This window comes from Corylus avellana, chromosome 3 (genome assembly GCF_965113065.1).
Source record: "Corylus avellana chromosome 3, dhCorAvel1.hap1.2, whole genome shotgun sequence".
In the NCBI taxonomy this organism is placed as follows: domain Eukaryota; kingdom Viridiplantae; phylum Streptophyta; class Magnoliopsida; order Fagales; family Betulaceae; genus Corylus; species Corylus avellana.
This window is the reverse complement of record NC_142492.1, coordinates 28,486,929-28,505,656: the sequence shown is the minus strand read 5'-3', so window position 1 is coordinate 28,505,656 and position 18,728 is coordinate 28,486,929. Positions and strand designations below refer to the sequence as shown.

Here is an 18,728-nt window from a genome sequence, read left to right as displayed (position 1 = left end):
TCAAATAATTAATGTGGCCAATATTAGGTAAGTCATGAAAACACACTGTTCCAACAAGAAATTGATACATCAATACATCATATCATATACAAAGCAATTAATATCCTGCGCCAATTTGTGGCTAAAGCTGCTCCTGGGTCACCAATTAATCAATTCTAGACAACTAAGAAGCAACTTTCTAGTTTTTCCACGATCATATCCCATGCCAGTGTAATTATTTACTTCCTTTTCTTAGTAATTTATTTATTTATTATTATTATTATTATTATTATTATTTTTACATGTCTGCCAAGATAAAGAAAATCAAAAAAGAGATTCAAACTAATAGCATCTGCTTCATGATGTATGGTTTTCAGATGACTAAACTACCCTTAAAAGACTTCTTAATTAGTTTCATTTACACACTTCACTCGCATTGACATTTGTCACATTTCTTCTTTTAGGAGATTTGGGCCACCACCTAGATTTCAATGCTTTCCGCAACCTCATATGATTAGTCGGGACCTATACATCTAATCTCATTAGGAAAACCACATTTCCAGCTAAAGCGGTATTGATTATTGAATTAAAGGATCTTACAAGTAATTGAATATATGAAACATATTATTTAACCCTCACGAATATGATTGGTTTTTGGAAAATATTTGAGATTGTACACGTCTTTTACTATAATTTTCATACAAATTGACGTAGCAATTTATAATTGATGAATTGATTAAGGATACATAAACTATCATGCCATTTTGTAAAGAAATTTGTACTAAATGCGATTAAGTCACTCTTATTTTTATGGTACAATTGGGTTTACAATTTTAAAAATAACGATTTAAAAATATGTTTGTTTGAAAATGTAATTAAATGTTTGACAAAATCGCATTTTAACTTTTAAAATTATAAATTAATATTTAAAATCTTAATTTTTTAAAAACAACTTCTTTCTTTATGAAACGTGAACTCTAACATACTGAGCGAGAATATGCCAAATTGTCTTAAAAGATGTAAAATTGACAAGACAGAAAGACGTGTACTGAAACACGAGAGTTGCTACACTTACAAAGCTTTTTACAAACAAAGCCTTACAAATTGACGTGGCAAAGAAAAAGACAAAAAAAAAAAAAAAAATTTGGGATCAGCTGCCCGTGAGAGACCAGGCTGAGCCGCGGCTAGACCCACGCCTGGGTCTGGCCGAGACCCGCCAGGGTCTAGCCTGACCCCGCTGGGTCTCGGCCAGACCCAGCGGGGGTCTGATTCTTTTCTTTTTCTTTGTTTCTTCTCATCTCCACACCGCCAGCCTCACTCCTTCCCTCCCCCTCTTCTTCTCATCCCTCACACCCACGGTCTCCCTATCTTCTTCTCATCCCTCACATCGCATATCCACCGCATAACGCATAATTTTCAACTCAAGAGAGGTATGGATTTATTTTTGGGTTAGTTTGCTTTTGTTTTGGAAGAATCTTTCCAAGCATGAACATACAGGAGAGTTCTTGACGTTGTAGGTAGCTTATCCACCGCATAACGCATAATTTTCACACTGATCTGCCAAGGATGTTATTTTGCAACACAAATCAAGAGAGACCCACGGTGAAAGGAGGACAAATCAAGAGAGGTATGGATCAATTCCACGACTGGGTCTGGCCGCGACCAGCCGTGCGCTGTGGGTCTAGGCCAGACCCACGACGGGTCTCAGCCAGACCCAGCGTGCGGGTCGTGGCCAGAAAGATTTTGATGGAGCCTTTTCTTCCACATCAAAACTGCTGGACAAGAACTCTTTCAGCCTCTTCTTTTCTGTATTTACAGTACAAGAAGGCAGAGAACAAGTAGAAACAGGCTCAGATCCGCGAACTTCATCTGGGTTTGTGACACTTTGCTTGATTTCTCTCACGGGCAGCTTGGCCTCTCACGGGCAGCTTGGTCCCAAGTTTTTTTTGTCATTTTCCTTGCCACGTCAGTTTGTAAGGCTTTGTTTGTAAAAAGCCTTCGTAAGTGTAGCAACATTAACCTCAAGAGTAATGCTGAACAGAGTATCACTTCCTCACTTTCTCTTTCGCACTCTCTAAGACGTGGCATTACTCCATCCTTAAACATACGATCATGCATTTAACTGTTGAAGTAGCTTCCTTGAAAAACCATTCTCATGGTGGTTTCTATTTCTTCCATTGTGCACCTTACTTATTAAATATCTCACCTACTTCCCAGACTCTAGTACTCCTGAATCTTTCGAGTTCTGTTAATTACCCCTATTCAAGTTCAGTTTGATCGTTAATCTTAACCCAATCCCACCGACACACAGCAATCTTGTTGGCCAACCTATAATCTTCATCGGAAAAACCACCATGAATCCGGCTAAAGAGTTATTGAATACATCGTTGCTTCTCTCCCTACTTGTTTTCCGATTTTGCATTTCCCTTGACACCATTTCCCCGAACCAGCCCGTTAAAGACGGTGACATCCTGGTTTCGAAAGGAAAAACCTTCGCACTTGGGTTTTTCAGCCCGGGAAAGTCTGGCCGCCGCTACATCGGAATATGGTATAACAAAGTTCCTCAACAAACCGTTGTGTGGGTGGCAAACAGAGACATCCCTCTCAATGATACCTCCGGAGTCCTCTCCATCAACGGCCATGGAAACCTCGTCCTTAACAGCCAAAATCGAAGCACCGCAATCTGGTCTACAAACGCTTCAATCTCAACCACAAACAATTCTATGGCTCAACTCTTAGATTCTGGAAATCTTGTTTTGGTTCTACGAGACAGCCGAAGGGTTACATGGCAGAGCTTCGACTATCCCACCAATACTCTGCTTCCGTTGATGAAACTTGGGCTGGACCGGCAAACCGGGTTCAGCCGATACCTAACATCTTGGAAGTCCGAAGATGACCCGGGAACCGGAAACTGCTCATACGAGATTGACCCAATTGGGTACCCACAATTGTTCCTAAACAAGGGAGGAACTCCATCGTGGCGGGGCGGGCCTTGGACCGGCCAAAGATGGAGCGGTGTACCCGAAATGACTAATAATTTTATTTTCAACGTCAGTTACGTGAATAATCAAGATGAGGTCGCGATTGTGTATAGTGTAAATGACCCTAGAGTTTTTACTAGAATGGTGTTGAATGAATCAGGAATCGTTGATCGGTCCACGTGGCGTGAGGCTAGATGGGTCGTGTTTTGGTCTGCTCCGAAAGAGACGTGCGATATGTACGAAGAGTGCGGTCCAAATAGTTACTGCGACCCATACAATCCAGAAAAGTTTAAGTGCACATGCTTACCAGGGTTTGAACCCAATTCGACCCGTGATTGGTACTTGAGAGACGGGTCGGGCGGGTGTGTGAGGAGGCGGGGAGTATCCACGTGCGGCAGTGGAGAAGGGTTTGTGAAGTTGGCACGTGTGAAGGTGCCGGATACTTCAATAGCACGTGCGGACATGAATCTGAGTTTGGAGGAGTGTAGGCAGGAGTGCTTGAGGAATTGTTCTTGTACAGCTTACACCAGTGCAGACGAGACAAGGGGAGGGATTGGGTGCTTGGCATGGCACGGGGACTTGGTGGACACTAGAGTCTACTCCAATGCAGGACAAGAATTATACATACGTGTGGATGCCGTTGTGCTAGGTAATTTTCCATTTTCATAACTTTTTCTTTCTCACTGTTTTTTGAATTGGAATTTTTTTTTTTTTTTTTGTCTAATTGAATTGGAAAATGTTATCTGAATGTCTATTTTATATATTTTTTTTTTTTCTGACTTGGATTCTAACCCATCAGCAACAAGTGGATTTTTGTAAGATTTTCTAAACTTGTATTGATGTATTCCTTATTTTTTTATGTCCTTATATGTCACACATGGCCCATCTGATCTTTTTGATACAATGAAGACCGTTTCATGCATTCCTCTTAGGATGAGGATGATGCTATTAGATTTCCTCAATTTTATTGAAATTTTGATAGCTTAAGAAAGAGGGACCGCGGAGTTCACCTGCTTCAAATAGTTTAAGATGCGAGATTCACTTGTTCAAAACAGTTTGGCCCGCAATCTCCTGTTAGGCTGTTTGAATTTATGTAAAATTCGAAGAGTCTAATAATAGGAGATCCCAATCATTCTCTTAAACCCATATTCCTTTCTTCCTCTCCCTTTTTTCTTGCAATTTTCATCAATATTTACCGGTTATGTTCAATTACCCTCTTCGATTTATGATGCCATTACAAATAATGTTTATGTTAAATTACCATTTATGCTAAAAATTTATAGGAATAATAAAAAAAAAAAATGTATATTTAAGTATTTAATTAATATTGAACACTCTCCTTATGTGTGAGTTCAAACTCTTTTGTACTCAAAACAGTTGCTTTGATAGCAGGTTAAATCACCATTTATCTTAAAAAACTTAAATCAATAAAAAAAATGTAATAATTTAATAATATTTTAACAGTTTCTTTCTTTTCTTTCTTTTCTTTTCATTTTAGCTCAATATTCAAAGAAAAAAGGCCTTCTTAGGAGCAAGAAGATATTGGCAGTTCTTACAGTTTCTGTTGCTGTAATGTTGCTTCTTTTGGTCTCCATTGGATATTGGCTGGTAATGAAGAACAAAAGAGGTAAGTAAACTATTTTCACTATTTTATTTGAACCAGTTTTTATTCCTTTTTTCTATTCATCTATTTCTTTATTTCTAAGCCTGGTAATTAATGAATGCTGTCAAGGTGACTTTATGTTGTAAACCAATAATCAGATATTAAAAAATAATTAGTTTGGTAACTGAGGAGGCAAGAAAGAAAGTTACAGTTTTTACTGCCATAATCAATCAATTACCAGAAGAACTATAAACCCAACTCATTTCATCCTACCAATGATAAAAATGGAAAATTATAAGGTAGAATTCTGCAGCTTGTTCTATTCCTCTGTTTCATTATTTTCTTTTAATGTATTTCTTTTTGTGTTGGAATTCATAATTGCACAAACATTACCTCCTGAAATATTTGTAACTACGTTTGATGACAGGAAGAGGAAGCAGGGAAAGCAAAAATATGTTTAGTCTTACCTCAAGTTCAACATACCTTCAAGAATCTCCAAGTAGTATAAGGGAGCTCGATGAGAGTACAAGAAGTTCAGATTTACCATTCTTTGATCTAAGTATCATAGTTGCAGCCACAGATAATTTCTCTGATGCTAACAAGCTTGGAGAAGGAGGTTTTGGCTCAGTTTATAAGGTACTACCCTCCCTGAAAGAGTTTCGAAATTTGCATAATTTCAATTCATGTGATGTTTCCATGCATCATAACCGAAAAAATTTGTACTTTACTTTCAGGGTCTCTTAGATAATCAGAAGGAAATTGCAGTAAAAAGACTTTCAAAGTATTCCGGACAAGGAGTTGAAGAATTCAAAAATGAAGTTACAATAATTGCTAAACTCCAACATAGGAACCTTGTGAGGATTCTAGGTTATTGTGTTCATCGAGAAGAGAAGATGTTAATCTACGAGTACTTGCCAAACAAAAGCTTGGACTTTTTCATTTTTCGTATGTCTACTTTTCACATAAACTTCTTGCAAAATGGTCTCCCATTACAAACATAAGCATATATTCTAAGTTCTTATCTCTTCATTCAGATGAAACAAAAAGGTCATTGATAGATTGGGGAAGACGCTTCGAAATTATTTGTGGGGTTGCTCGAGGGCTTTTATATCTTCATCAAGACTCAAGATTAAGAATTATTCATAGAGACTTAAAGGCTAGCAATGTTCTACTTGACAATGCATTAAATCCAAAAATTGCAGATTTTGGTATGGCTAGAATCGTTGGAAGGGACCAAATTGAAGCAAATACAAATCGTGTCGTTGGAACATAGTAAGTGTGTTACAAAATAAAGATATATTATAGACTTCATGTTATTAGGTGACTTCCATTTTTATATGTGTTAAAAGTACAAATTCAAAGGGTTTAAAAAGACTGTGTAATTCTTTTTTCTATTGTGTTTGTAGAAAGTTTATGCGCTATATTAATGCCCAAACATAGAGCTATCTTTGATAATTTCATTTTGTTACTGCAGTGGTTATATGTCACCAGAGTATGCAATGCAGGGGCTATTTTCAGTGAAGTCTGATGTATATAGCTTTGGAGTTTTGTTGCTGGAGATCATTACTGGCAAAAAGAATAGTGCTTATTATAATGATGGTCCCTCCTCAAATTTGATTGGGCATGTAAGAACACATGCAAATAATGGCTTATCAAATTAGTGTAATGTTGTTTTAACCTAATATGATGATTACTTTCTTTGTAGGTTTGGGACCTATGGAGAGAAGACAAAGCCATGGAAATGGTTGATTCATCACTGGGTGAGCAATATGCTAAGGAAATTTTGAGATGTATTCAAATTGGGCTTTTGTGTGTGCAAGAACATGCAAAAGATAGGCCGACCATGTCAGTGGTTGTTTTCATGTTGGGTAATGACACAACTCTTGCTTATCCAAAACAACCTGCATTTATCCTGAAGAGCACTTACAATAGTAGAGATAGATCAATTAGTGAAGGAGCTAATTCTGTAAATGAAGTAACAATTACTATGATTAATGCTCGCTAACCATATATAGACTGTTAGGTTCAGTGCACCAATATGTTATTACAGCATATGATTAACTTCCTGTAAATCTATTGTATATTGATATTTTTCTTGTGTGAATATAGAATAATATAAGATCATTACCAAGAGAACTTGAACTTCAAAACTAGTTCAAAACAAGATTAACAATAAGGGTGGAGGAACAACATGGAAAACATTGGGTCTTAAAAATCCTTTGTAGACTCTGACCTTTTTGGATATGTTGTGTGGGCAAAGCAATCAATGTTAAGAATTGGAATGGAACTTTAAATATGTATAACACCGTCAAGTTTGTTCTTTTGATGTCATTAACCAAAATTTGAACCAATACTAATTGCTTCTTGATAAATTTTATTTGCTCTATGCACAAACAAACCAAGCTTTCCTTGTTTTCTAAAAACCAGCAAGCATTCAGCCTGGCAAAGTTGGGAGAGTTGGGTAAAAAGAAAAATCTGGGCAATGCCAATGTTCCAATGTATTATTATACAAGAGTAATGATACATATCACACCACTATCTTACTATACGTGGTATACCAATTCACTATTGATTTTTTATTTTTTATTTTTTAACAATGATTATCTAAAGGTGGATTGGCAATATCATGCCACCATTGTAAGATAATGGTGGGATAGTGATGTGGTATATAGAAATCTAACAAATCAATGTTCGGTGCTCTCATCAAAACTTGTAACTAATCAAAAATGGACTTTGACGATGATTCTTGAAATTTTAATATTTGCATGCACTAGCACTACTATGAATAATCAACTACACATGGATGAATATGGTACAAAACATTCTAAATAATGATTTTCTTTTCTCTCAAACAACCTTCTAGTCTCTCAGGAATTATAGGATTAATGAGCTTCATGTATCATTCCTAATGCTTGGTAACACAATAGGAGTATCAGGCTATCAGGCCAGCTTTTTCACAGGTGTTATTCGAATGAACATTTATCAAGACTAGGTCTGGCTCATTTAGATTGAATTGAAAAAGTAAATAAAAATAATAAAAACCTATCGATGAATGCACCTTCATTCTTTCCAATATATCCCTTTATTGGTAAATGGTCAGATCATGATGTAGCCCGTCATTTGAACATAGTCAATTCACTAAGTAAACCATGTCTCCATAGAAAAATATCCAAATGATCTTTGATTCTATGAAGGTAAATGCCGGATTAATGAAATTGCTAGCAATTATGGGATCTAATTTTCAATAGATCTCGGAATAGAGTAATGCTATATACCAATCCACCAATATCTCACTAACACGGCATTGCCAATTCACCACATTTTTTTTTTCTTGTAACCAAGTGCTGATTTAAGGGTGAATTGACAATGCTACATCAGTATATTGGAATAGTAGTATGGTATATAGCATTACTCAATCTAATGTGATCTATTACACCAATTTCAAAGTGTATAATTGTAAAAGGCTTCAAAGCCACAATTAGCTTGGGAAAAAAAAAAAAAAAAAAGAGAGAGAGAAAGCCACAATAAAGATTTCGGCACTGATCTATTAATTTGTTACAATTATTAAGAGAAAATGATCATTATGTAACTGCCTGAGTGCCAAAACAAAAATGCAGAGATATCATAGGAAGTTGTGTCCGATGATGAGTTCACCATTGGATGCGTCAAAAGATGCTTCAATCACAGTAGAAAGATATTCACCCATATTTCTTGATTCATGGACCCCAACTGCAACAGGTTGCCCTAGAAGCTTTACTCCTTGCTTCCAATATCTCTTATCTGAATCAATATATCACATCAGATATGCAAGCAAGAGAGTCGCTTACTTACTGAAGGTTGTTTAACAAAGATATAGCAGAAAACGGCAAGTATCAAGTTACCATTAAACCACTTCTACATTGAATTAAGTAGTACCTGGCCCTGTAGATAACACAATGGAATTCTCTGAATCCATCACCCAATCAATCCATAATGCAAAGCCATGGCAAATCCCAGGCTCTATAAAATCAACCTGCAACAAGCATTTTCAACAATCAATTAAAAAAGACAGTATATACTCTCATCAAGCAGTAGTTTTCAACAAAAATAATATAGTTGATTATGTGTAAAGTACCTATTCGACTGTTATTAGCGATGCGCAAAACAAAACTACAGCCATTTTGACTGCCATAAAGTGAATTCAAAATGTAACAGAATTTTCTAATGGGAAAGCATGGCAAATTCAGTAGTTTTTAGTCTAGGGATGTTACATAATGACCAAAAGTTTTGCTGATCTGATGTACATGAGCTCAATAACTAGTTCAATCAGTAGGCTAGGTCATGCCTAGATGGGCGTTGGAGCTCCTGGAAAGAAGGTTTAATGAGGTGCATTTGGCGAGAAAGGAATGCTCGAAGTTTCAATGATTGTGAGAAGACAAGCATGAACCTATAACTTTGTTTCCTTATATCCCTCAATGAGTGGAGATCTCTATTAACGCCTTTCTTGTTGTTTCTAATTTTGTAGATTTTTGTGCTCTCTTTCCTTGTTCTTGATCTTGCTGGGTGTTTTTCTCTTGTATATATCCTGTGTACTAGATTGCACGCCTTGCGCTTTTTAATAAATTTGCTTTACTTATAATTTAAAAAAAAAAAAAAAAAAAAAAAAAAAAAAAAAAAAACTGATGCCATAATGCAAAACGTGCAATACCACATGTACTTTTCAAATGAATTAAAGAAAATATAAACCAGTATAAAACAATTAAAACATGTTTACAGAGCTGAGCAGGAACTATTTGTTCCTAAGATTAGCTAGCAGATGACCAAATTCTTACAGGTATATATCCAAGACTAATACCACTCTGTTAGAAAGTGCAATTGGAATACCTGGGCTTTTCCATAACATGGTCTTATTGGTTTTGAAAAATCAAACTCCATGATTGTAAATATCTCACTGAGTTCCTGAAACGTTTTTCATGCAGCACCATCAGTGTCAGTAATAACATTTTCATCCAGAAGGAAATTGTGTTTCCTTCCATCTCAGAAATATTCTCTTCGTAAAATATGAATTCTATATACATTCACTACCTTAATTTCCCCACACTGCCAGATATAAAAAGGCAAACAGGGACCTTCTTCTGGTGCAGGCAATTCACCACATGCCCCTAAGGTAGTATTTACAATCGAATGGTCGAAACCTTCAATCTTACTCAAGCAACGCCGACTGCTCCAGAGATCCTGAACAAAAGTTTTCAAATCCCATAATCTACACAAAATAATCAGCTAATGGGTTCAAACAAATAAGATACAATGAGACAAGTACAGCACTAACTTACAGGGAGAGACATTGCACAAGCCTTCAGTATTCCTTTACAAGGCATTATTAGTACATCTTCTGAGAGAACAGGATCAAGTACGGTCCTTTCCTTCCTTAAAGCCAAACCAAAACAAAAAGGAATTAAAAGACCAAAAAAAAAAAAAGTAAATGTGCAATATCGGAACTATCAATGGACTTCCTTCATTTAAACACTTCCAACAATGCACTGGGCTCATTTGGACAAAGCAAATATTTACATACACAAAATATCTTGAAAACATCATAGGCTCACCAGAATTATACCTAATAATATTTTACAAATTCACCTAATAATAAGTCCTAATAAGGACATTAAGCTATTCATGAGTTGACCACAAAATATACACCTCTTACAACTCTAAAGTTTGAGAGATAATAGTTGATGCCAGAACTAGAATTATATTGAGGGTCTATCTAAACTAAAATTAAACATTTTGATACACAACTGTGATCATAAGATCGATGCAAATAGAGGTCAGTATCGTTGATGCTTCAGGAGAAAGCATATACTCGAACTACTAAAGTTTTTTGGGAGGAAATTGCTGATGGCCTCAATCACCAATCGAGTGTCAACAGATGTGCGCCTAATCTACATCCAATCAGTGCAAAGTACACAACAACATAGTCCCAAACCCAAAGGTTCCCAGTTGGCATAAGTTTGGCACATCTTAAATATGTTAACTGGCTTATTGAATGCTACTATTTGACACAAACTGTAGATCTTAGCTGTCAGAACAGGTTTTTAGGCTTGTTAATTTTTCAATAGAGTATAACTTCTATAAAGACCTGGCACAAAAGAAGTCTTTTGTGCCCTCTAATAATAGCTTGTCACATCATATTGGAACACCAAAACACTTCAGGCCGAAAACACCCAATCACGCCAAACCCATCAACCAAAAATCTTGAAGTTTTTTTCATATTCTTTAGAGCCCAATCTGATTGAAGCCTAGCTTGCAATTTTTAAGCTAAACCATTGAATAAAACTGTTATTTTGAGTAGTGGGCTTCGATTTTCGGTTGTTATTGGCCAAAACTTGGAGAAGGGGATTGAGCTTTGGGTTTCGGGTAAATGATGGTTGAAGAATTTTCGGTGGCTTGGGTGTTTTATACGTTTGATGGGTTATGGTTGATTTTTGAGAAATACAATGGTTGTTGATGCGAGAGTAGCCCATTGAGGAGGAGGGTGATTTTTCGGGATTATGGGCGGCTGGGTAGCCGAGCGAGGAGGAAGATTTTGTTTGTGGGTTTTGTTGTATTTTGATTGTTGGCAGATGAGGAGGATATTGGGGGTTTGAAGTTACTGTGTTGTGGTCATGGTCTGGTTTAATAACGGATGATTTTGTGTTTTTTCTTGGAGATTAGTTTTCTTTTTGGGTTGTTGCGTTGATTCTTAGCCGACAAGGAGGAGGTTTGGGTCATGGGTTTGGTGTGAATGGGTGTTTTCAGCATAAAGTGTTTTGATGTTCCACAAAAACCTCTTTATGCCTGGTCCTTATAGAAGCTAAACTCTTTTCAATATCTAGTGTAAAATGAGCCATATACTGATGCCTTGGAAATGCAATTTATCAAAAAGATACATGAAGAAATGTATATAAGGTAAAATTACGGTTTACATTAATAATAATGACAATTGAATCACCGGCCATATCCAGTTAAACTCTTTGGTCCTTAATTCATCATGACTGGTCATTGTTAAGATAGAATATAACATAGAAATATAGATGGACACATTACTTTACAATGTTCAGGGCCAAATAAAGTAGGCGTGTTTACAAGATCCAAAGAAGTGTTGCTAACATGTAGAGATTCTAAGCTATGTTTATAAGAGTCACACCGACTGCCACCAGGATCCACATTTTGTCTTGTAGATATTCATTAAAGGATAAAATACAGCAAGATCAAATAACAATTGGATTTACCAAAACCGCAGGTTCTGCCAAGGAAGCATGCCATCATTTCCATAATAGAATGGTTCTCCAATCAACAGATCAACCTACAGATAAAGCACATAATAACAAATTGGTTATATTCAAATTGTAATTCGTTAATGCTAGCTTGGAGAATATATTTAATTAAAACAACAAATTTCAAAGAAAAGTGGAAAATTGTCATAATGCTCAACCAAACATCTACTTCTACTCTAAATAATATTCAACTGGATATGACCACATGGTTCAGCTACTATAACTTCGGCATCTCAAACCACCTGTTCGGTCCCAGATGTGAGAAAAAAGAAAAAGGAAAAAAAAGAGTAAAATTTCAAAAGCAAGTTATGGAGGAATCTTAGCTAAATTAGGATGGAATAACCTTTTTCTGATGCGTATCATGCATAGTCAAATATGTTTTCCTCTTTTCAAGAACTTCTACACGATCCATTGAAAAACCATTTGCATCTGCAACAGCTTGCAAATATTGGGCACCCTTGTCTCGCAGCCCCGGAAACAATGATATTACATGTGATGTTCTTGAAAGATGTGCAACGAGAAGAGTTAAGAAAAGACTATCATCCGCAACAACACATAGTGAGTTAACTCTTTCCTGCAACTGTAGAGAGTACCTCTTATTTAAAATAAGTAAAAGATGTGGACAAATAGAATGAGGTTGATAAAAAGTTTGTGTATAAGAGCATGCATGTCAGAAAGAGAGAGAGAGAGAGAGAGGTTACAGCATTTCTCATGGATTTCAACATGGAATCCCTCCATTCACTGTCTCCATAAATTGCTATTCTTTCTGGCGATAGTATGAGCTGCGAATCCCCAGTGTCGAGGCTATCCTGCATAACCTCAATTCTTGGGGCTTGGGTCTTAAGATTATAAGAGATGCTAGTTTCAGTATGAACAGCGTGCAAATGAACCTCTTCGTCCTTGGAAATGGATGTACCTTGGCCTGGAACAAACCAAACACACTGTTTCCAGTGGTCACACCAATGCCTGGCACCTGGTGAAGCATCAAACCAAAGCATGAACTACAAAATTTTTCTGAAGAACTCATCTGTTAGTTGAAAGCCCTAGGTATATTTCTGAAATTCTTAAGGGTGAATCTGAAAGCAGCATCAGGCATGAAACAATGCCATACAATTTAACTAGTGAGATAAACATTCTTGAGCATGTTCTAACAGAAAAGCTAGCTATTAGCTTATCATCAACATGGTTACTGAAAGACCTGGATATTGGATGCAACAAACATTTGGTAAAGATTGGTAAACAGGTATTTCAGCAAAATTTATTTTACAGGTACTATATTTCATATAAAAATTACAAACCTATACAGTAAATATTCATTAAGATCCTCTATGTCACTTAAAAATACACTACGTTATCAAGTTGCCTAACTTCCTAAGCACAGTAAGTGCGTCACTACAGCGGAAAGTAGAATGAAAATTATCACCACTCACAAGGGAATCCTATATATAACCACCTGAGTCTTTGGTTGAGTTTATCCATGCAGGGGCAGTAGAATAAAAGAAGTTCCCTTCACAGTCAAGCTGAAGTCTCCACCTGAATACATGCAAAGATACACACACAGAGGTGTCAGAACCATCCTGAAAGAATACATTTACAGGAAATTAATATTGCAACACAGATGTGATTACCATGAAACTATAGCGTTAACTCTTCCATCATTAGTTGCCTTTATGTGCAGCTCAGTTTCTCGATGACTGTCTGGCCGTTTCCAAAAATCAAATTCAAAAATTTTGAAGGGTTCTGACAGCTGGATGAATCTTAATTTGAGTAGGTATTAAAACACTAGTAATTTTCAAGGATGGATTGTTGAAGAGTAATTAATATCATTACCAGCTTTATTTCTTCTTTTATTGCATCACAATGCATGGCATATTGCTGGGGTTTGGCATGTAAAATACCATCCAACCCACTTGGAATAAGATGGATGCCATCACATGCTTCAGCTTCATTATTTCGTAAATCATGCAGCTTCCACAAAAATGAGCTTTCAACCAGCTGAGGGAGGAGGGCAAGAAGAGAAGGGGAAAAATAATCAACCCGGGTTAGCCTGGAAATGATTAAATGAATCCCATCTCAACCTAGAAAAAAAGAAAATATATATAAATAAATAAACTTAACACCTATTTACTATTATCTTCATTTTTACTTATTAAAAAAAAAAGCATATAGCATAATAGTTTACTACCAATAAGTGAAATAAAATTACATATGTTAAGTAGCTAGTAACACAAAAGTTTAAGGGAAGAACCATAAGATCAATAAGTACAATTACTTATAAATAAATAAAAAATTAAAAAAAGGAGGATAAGAATAGAAACTCAGAAGAAAGACACAAACATAGTGGCCAATTTTCGGAGGAGAAGCAAGTTGCATCTCATAACACAAACAAACTTTAGGGTGGCTAGAAAGCATTTTAGAAACATTGGCACTTTATACCATCCTTCAGTATAGTTAATGCAAAAGGCTAGGATCACTCTTAGAGGACAAATGCAATACCCGAACATGCATATCATAAGCACATAACATGTAAACTCTTATTTATTTAGAAGATAAGAAAACAGAAAGAACAAAAGGTAAAATTATATGCCAAACCAATTTTACTTATCAAAAAAAAAATTATATGCCAAACCAATTTCACAATTGAGAACATAACAAAGAAAAGTAAAGGGGATCTGTGAACACCTGACCATAAGTAGTTGCTCGATATGGGACCGTTTGTGGATTTTGCACCAACAGCGTGTCATGAGCATGTTGTAGAGTTGGTATTAGCCCCTCACCCAGTAATTCAGAGTCTAGTATCTCACTAACCTGCAATTATAGATTGCAAGACACAATAAACCAAGGAACCAACCAAAGTAGTCCGTGCTAAAATCGGCAACATTCTAATGAAATCCAAGAATCCATCTTTATACAACCAACTGTGGCTTGTGGTGATGGATCCCTTATTCATCAATGGCCTTCATCTCATTTTAAATAAAGGATATTTTAAACTTTTCAGCCTAAAAAGCTACATCAAAACAGAATAGGAAATTTTCAGCTTACACTTCCGCAAGACATCCAAAAACAGAGTATTTTAGTTTCTTTATGATTAAAACTACGGGAAAATACACTTAATCCCCATGAACTAACAACTCTTTCGCAATTACCCCACCAAACTACCATTTGTGACACTTGACCCATTCCAACTACCATATAAATGCAAAGATCCCCCTTCATTAGTTGTGGGTGTTAAATCCAATAGAAAACTGAGCATGTGACATGCATGAGCTCATTTTTTTACCAGAAATAACGTAAATGCCCTACGCTAGCCATATCTCTGCTATTACTCCAAAAATGCTAGTCAATTTTGAGCTTCCTTAAAATGACTTATAAAGCTCAGTCTCAACTACTAAGGAACCAATGTGAGACTTACCACTATGAGTGTCTTTATAAACTATCAATTCTATGTGAGCTACTCATCTTCCCAATATTGGACTGGGGTGTTACAATCTCTCTCATCCCCTTAAATCCTTAATGTTCTCGTCAGTGCCACATCATGCAATACTCCAATACTGCACGGTGTTAGTAGGTTGTTCTTATACAATTTGTAACAATTTAGGAAAAGTGCTAGCCATATCTGCACTATCACTCCTAAATGACTAGTCAATTTGAAACTTTCTTAGAATCACTATAAAGTTCAATCTCAACTAATAAAGAACCAATGTAAGACTAGCACCTATGAGTGTCTTTATAAACCACCCGTTCTATGTGAGCTACTCATCTTCTCAATATAAAACTAGAGTATTACACTTGGCCACCCACATTGTATGATTCAGCCACCCTCAAATCGCTTGAGGGTGACTAAGCCACCCCTAAGCAATTTCAAGGGTGGCTTGGCCACTCCCACAAGCGATGGTTTGGCCACCCCCTATGGGTGGTTTGGCCACTCCCAAACCACTTGGGGGTGGCCAAGCTACCCTTACAGGGTTTCGAGTGTTACTTAGTCACCCCTACAGGGTTTCGGGTGCGACTTAGCTACCCCAAAGGGGATTTGGCCACCCTGAAATTACTTAGTGGTGGCCGAGCCACCCTAAAATTCATGGGTGGTTGGGCCACCTCCAAATCACCTAGGGCGGTCTGGCAACCAACCTCAGGTGTTTTGGGGTAGCCAAACCACCCCAAAAGTGTTTTGGCATAGCTTGACCGCCCCCAAGGGTGGCTCTGCCACCCCCAATGGATGCTTCACCACCGCTTAGGGTGGCAACTATTTTAAATTTTTTTTTTTTTTTTGCTTTTTTTAACTTAAAAGGGTATTTATATAAATTCACTGTTTAAACTCAAGGTATTTTCATCATTTCAGGTTAAAAATGAGCAAGTACGTGTCACATGCTCATATTTCCATATGATATAATGCCATCAACTAATGGAGGGGCTCTTTACATCTAAATGGTAGCTGGAGTGGTCAAATGTCGCAATGGTAGTTTAGGGATAAGTGCAAAAGAGGACTATTCAAGGGAGTAAATGTATTTTCTCCTTAAAACTATCACATACTAGTTGTTTTAGTATTCATCTGGTTTTAACTCTTTTGTGCGATTTGAAAAAAAGAGTAGTTTCAAAACGCAGTCAAGTGAAACGTGTTCCCAAAAAATAAATTTTTACACATTTTCAACCCCTATTTTTTTTTTTCCCCCAACAAACTCTCAAACCGGACATTTTTCACAATGCTGTTTAAAAACGGACATTTGCCCCTACGAAATAGCGAGACGCACTCTTACTATTGCAGAATGGTTTTCAACATTATCTGTAGCTTCTAAAGTGAAGGATCAAACTCGAAGAAAATAACAAAATAAATGGCTACTCACTAGAATATCTGCGGGCGAAGGGATATCCACGCCTACTTTGAGTTCATCGGAGCGATTGTTGATAACCTTTATCTTGCTTCCCATGCCATTTAGGCACAGAACTTTGCGCATCAACTTCACCATTGGCAGGTACGACTCACATGCCGTTACGATCCCCTCAGTTCCACGACGTGTCGTTGAGTCCCCGGAGCCCATTGCCCGTGCTGCCATCATCGATAGCAGCCCAGTTCCCGCACTGCGCAGTCATTGTACCATAAGCATAACACACACACACACACACACACACATATATATATATATATATATATATATATATATATAGAGAGAGTGAGAGAGAAAGGGTGGGCCAATGAGAAAATGGTAGGACATACCCGATATCGAGGACGTGACAAGGTTTCGACACCGTCTTGTCGATGGCTTGGCGGAAGGCTGTGTTTCTTGGAGAGTCATTGAGCATGTCTAAATACGACGTCGTAGCCAAGAGGGGTTTTTGGGGATATTCTGGCATTTGACCTTCTTGGTCTTGTTCGTCGATGACGACCCATTCTGAGTTGCCGGTGAGTGGGTCGACTTTGAGCTGGAAGACGCGCTGGGTCGACCCAGAGCTCATGGCTCGGCTGCCTGTTCCCTTGAAGCGAGCCAGCGATCGAGGGGTCAGGGACATGATGGGGGGCTGCTGAACGACGGCGTTTGTACTGACTCCGGGTTCAATCTCCCAATCGTGTCTGATATGAAAATCTGCCTGCTAAAAAAAAAAAACATTATTAGTAGTAACATTAAATTTTTTTAATTATTCGGTACAATATATTTTTATTATTTTATTTAAATATTATTTTTTAAAGATTTTTTTATTCATTTTTTAACTTTTATATTTTTAAATATTTGTATTTTTTTAGCGGTAATTTTTTGTATATTTATCTTTTTTTTTTTTTTTTTTTAATATGTCCACACAAGAAAGTAGAAAGGGATTTGAATTAACAACTTCTACTTCATAAAACGTAATCTCTAACCAATTGAGTTACCCATTAAAAATATATTTATTTTATTTTAACGGTAATATTTTTAAAAATTTAGGACCGAACTCAAAATGGAGAAGAGAAAATGGCGCTCTTCATAAATGGTTCTCTACAGAAATGGTACTAAGCAAAATGGGTGAAAAAATGCAAAGAAAATAGAGGAGAAAGGCATGTGTGAAATTTTTTTTTAAAAAAAAAAAAAAAGTGGAGAGAAAAAAGTTTTTAAGCATTGTTTATATATTTGGTGAGTGAAGTTAGTATTGTTCCCTCACTATTTTTTATTTTTTTTTTCCAGTAAAATAGGGAGGATGTTGAGGAGGGATTTAGAGCTTTTTCACCAAATTGGTTCACTAAAATAATCAAAAAATGGTTTTGGTAAGCCTGCTAATAATGCCCTAAGTTGCATTAAAAAAATAGTTAAATGCGGTCTTGGTACATGTGGTTAGGGCCATTATCAAATGACCGCCTCAATTTTCAAAAGTGCCACAAGTGGTACATGCCGTTAAGCGAAATACTTGCATGGTACTTCCATTCATGTTTCGTCTACTTTTTTAACAGAGTTCCACATCACTATTCGTTAAAACGCAACACGTGTCACTTGAAAGACAAGTCACTATATCACAAAAGATACTTGTGGTATTTTTGCCACCTCAGATGCCAAAATAATAATAAAAAAATTGCCGCATCATATGCTAGTACAATTAAAAAAAAAAAAACCTAAACTTATATTAAAACATTAAAAAATTGAAAAACTTAAATAAAAACAAACAAAAAAACAAAATTCTTAACAAAACCAAGTGGCTTCATCCACTAGGCCAATCGATTTGGGAGTGGCTGAATCACTCCCATGGCCCTTGAAGAATGAGTTTATTTATATGAGGTGTTGTGCACGCATACTAAATCTTATTGTAACTAAAAATTTGAAAGAGGTTAGTGACTCCATTGTTTTTCAATAAATTTTGGTTCAACGGGTTGATTAAGATGATGGGTTTTATGAAATTTTGGTTCAAAAG

The 18,728-nt window shown here is 36.6% G+C and overlaps 2 protein-coding genes across 3 annotated transcripts; one reads left to right on the top strand and one right to left on the bottom strand.

The window, feature by feature from the left end:
- Positions 1-1,878: 1,878 nt before the first annotated feature.
- Positions 1,879-6,667, top strand: LOC132176223 (G-type lectin S-receptor-like serine/threonine-protein kinase RKS1). Of its 2 annotated transcripts, XM_059588367.2 has the most exons (7): positions 1,880-3,609; positions 4,459-4,587; positions 4,991-5,199; positions 5,298-5,508; positions 5,598-5,835; positions 6,038-6,188; positions 6,269-6,667. In XM_059588367.2, the coding sequence occupies exons 1-7, from the start codon at positions 2,334-2,336 to the stop codon at positions 6,566-6,568; spliced, it is 2,514 nt and encodes an 837-aa protein (XP_059444350.2). In that variant the 5' UTR covers positions 1,880-2,333; the 3' UTR covers positions 6,569-6,667. The 2 variants fall into 2 exon arrangements, with proteins under 2 accessions (XP_059444351.2, XP_059444350.2); XM_059588368.2 differs by lacking the exon at positions 4,459-4,587 and having other exon boundaries at positions 1,879-3,609.
- Positions 6,668-8,073: 1,406 nt separating this feature from the next.
- On the bottom strand, positions 8,074-17,430 carry PRMT7 (protein arginine methyltransferase 7). Its single transcript, XM_059588328.2, has 14 exons — positions 17,071-17,430; positions 16,700-16,934; positions 14,541-14,666; positions 13,689-13,853; positions 13,487-13,605; positions 13,312-13,391; positions 12,560-12,831; positions 12,202-12,438; positions 11,814-11,887; positions 9,876-9,969; positions 9,628-9,777; positions 9,427-9,501; positions 8,479-8,575; positions 8,074-8,343 (listed from the first exon to the last, which is right to left on the bottom strand). Exons 1-14 carry the CDS (start codon positions 17,361-17,363, stop codon positions 8,186-8,188), a joined length of 2,175 nt encoding a protein of 724 aa, XP_059444311.2. The 5' UTR covers positions 17,364-17,430; the 3' UTR covers positions 8,074-8,185.
- Between the last annotated feature and the right edge of the window lie 1,298 nt (positions 17,431-18,728).

Bases quoted from the DNA above. Each gene is read 5' to 3' on its own strand.
- LOC132176223 (XM_059588367.2), top strand. From the start codon at position 2,334: ATGAATCCGGCTAAAGAGTTATTGAATACATCGTTGCTTCTCTCCCTA. The intron at 3,610-4,458 runs GTAATTTTCCAT...TTTTCATTTTAG, and splicing joins TGTGGATGCCGTTGTGCTAG to CTCAATATTCAAAGAAAAAA. The intron at 6,189-6,268 runs GTAAGAACACAT...CTTTCTTTGTAG, and splicing joins CCTCAAATTTGATTGGGCAT to GTTTGGGACCTATGGAGAGA.
- PRMT7 (XM_059588328.2), bottom strand. From the start codon at position 17,363: ATGTCCCTGACCCCTCGATCGCTGGCTCGCTTCAAGGGAACAGGCAGC. The intron at 13,606-13,688 runs GTAATGATATTA...AGATTCATCCAG, and splicing joins TAAAAGAAGAAATAAAGCTG to CTGTCAGAACCCTTCAAAAT. The intron at 9,502-9,627 runs GTAGTGAATGTA...AAAACGTTTCAG, and splicing joins GGCAGTGTGGGGAAATTAAG to GAACTCAGTGAGATATTTAC.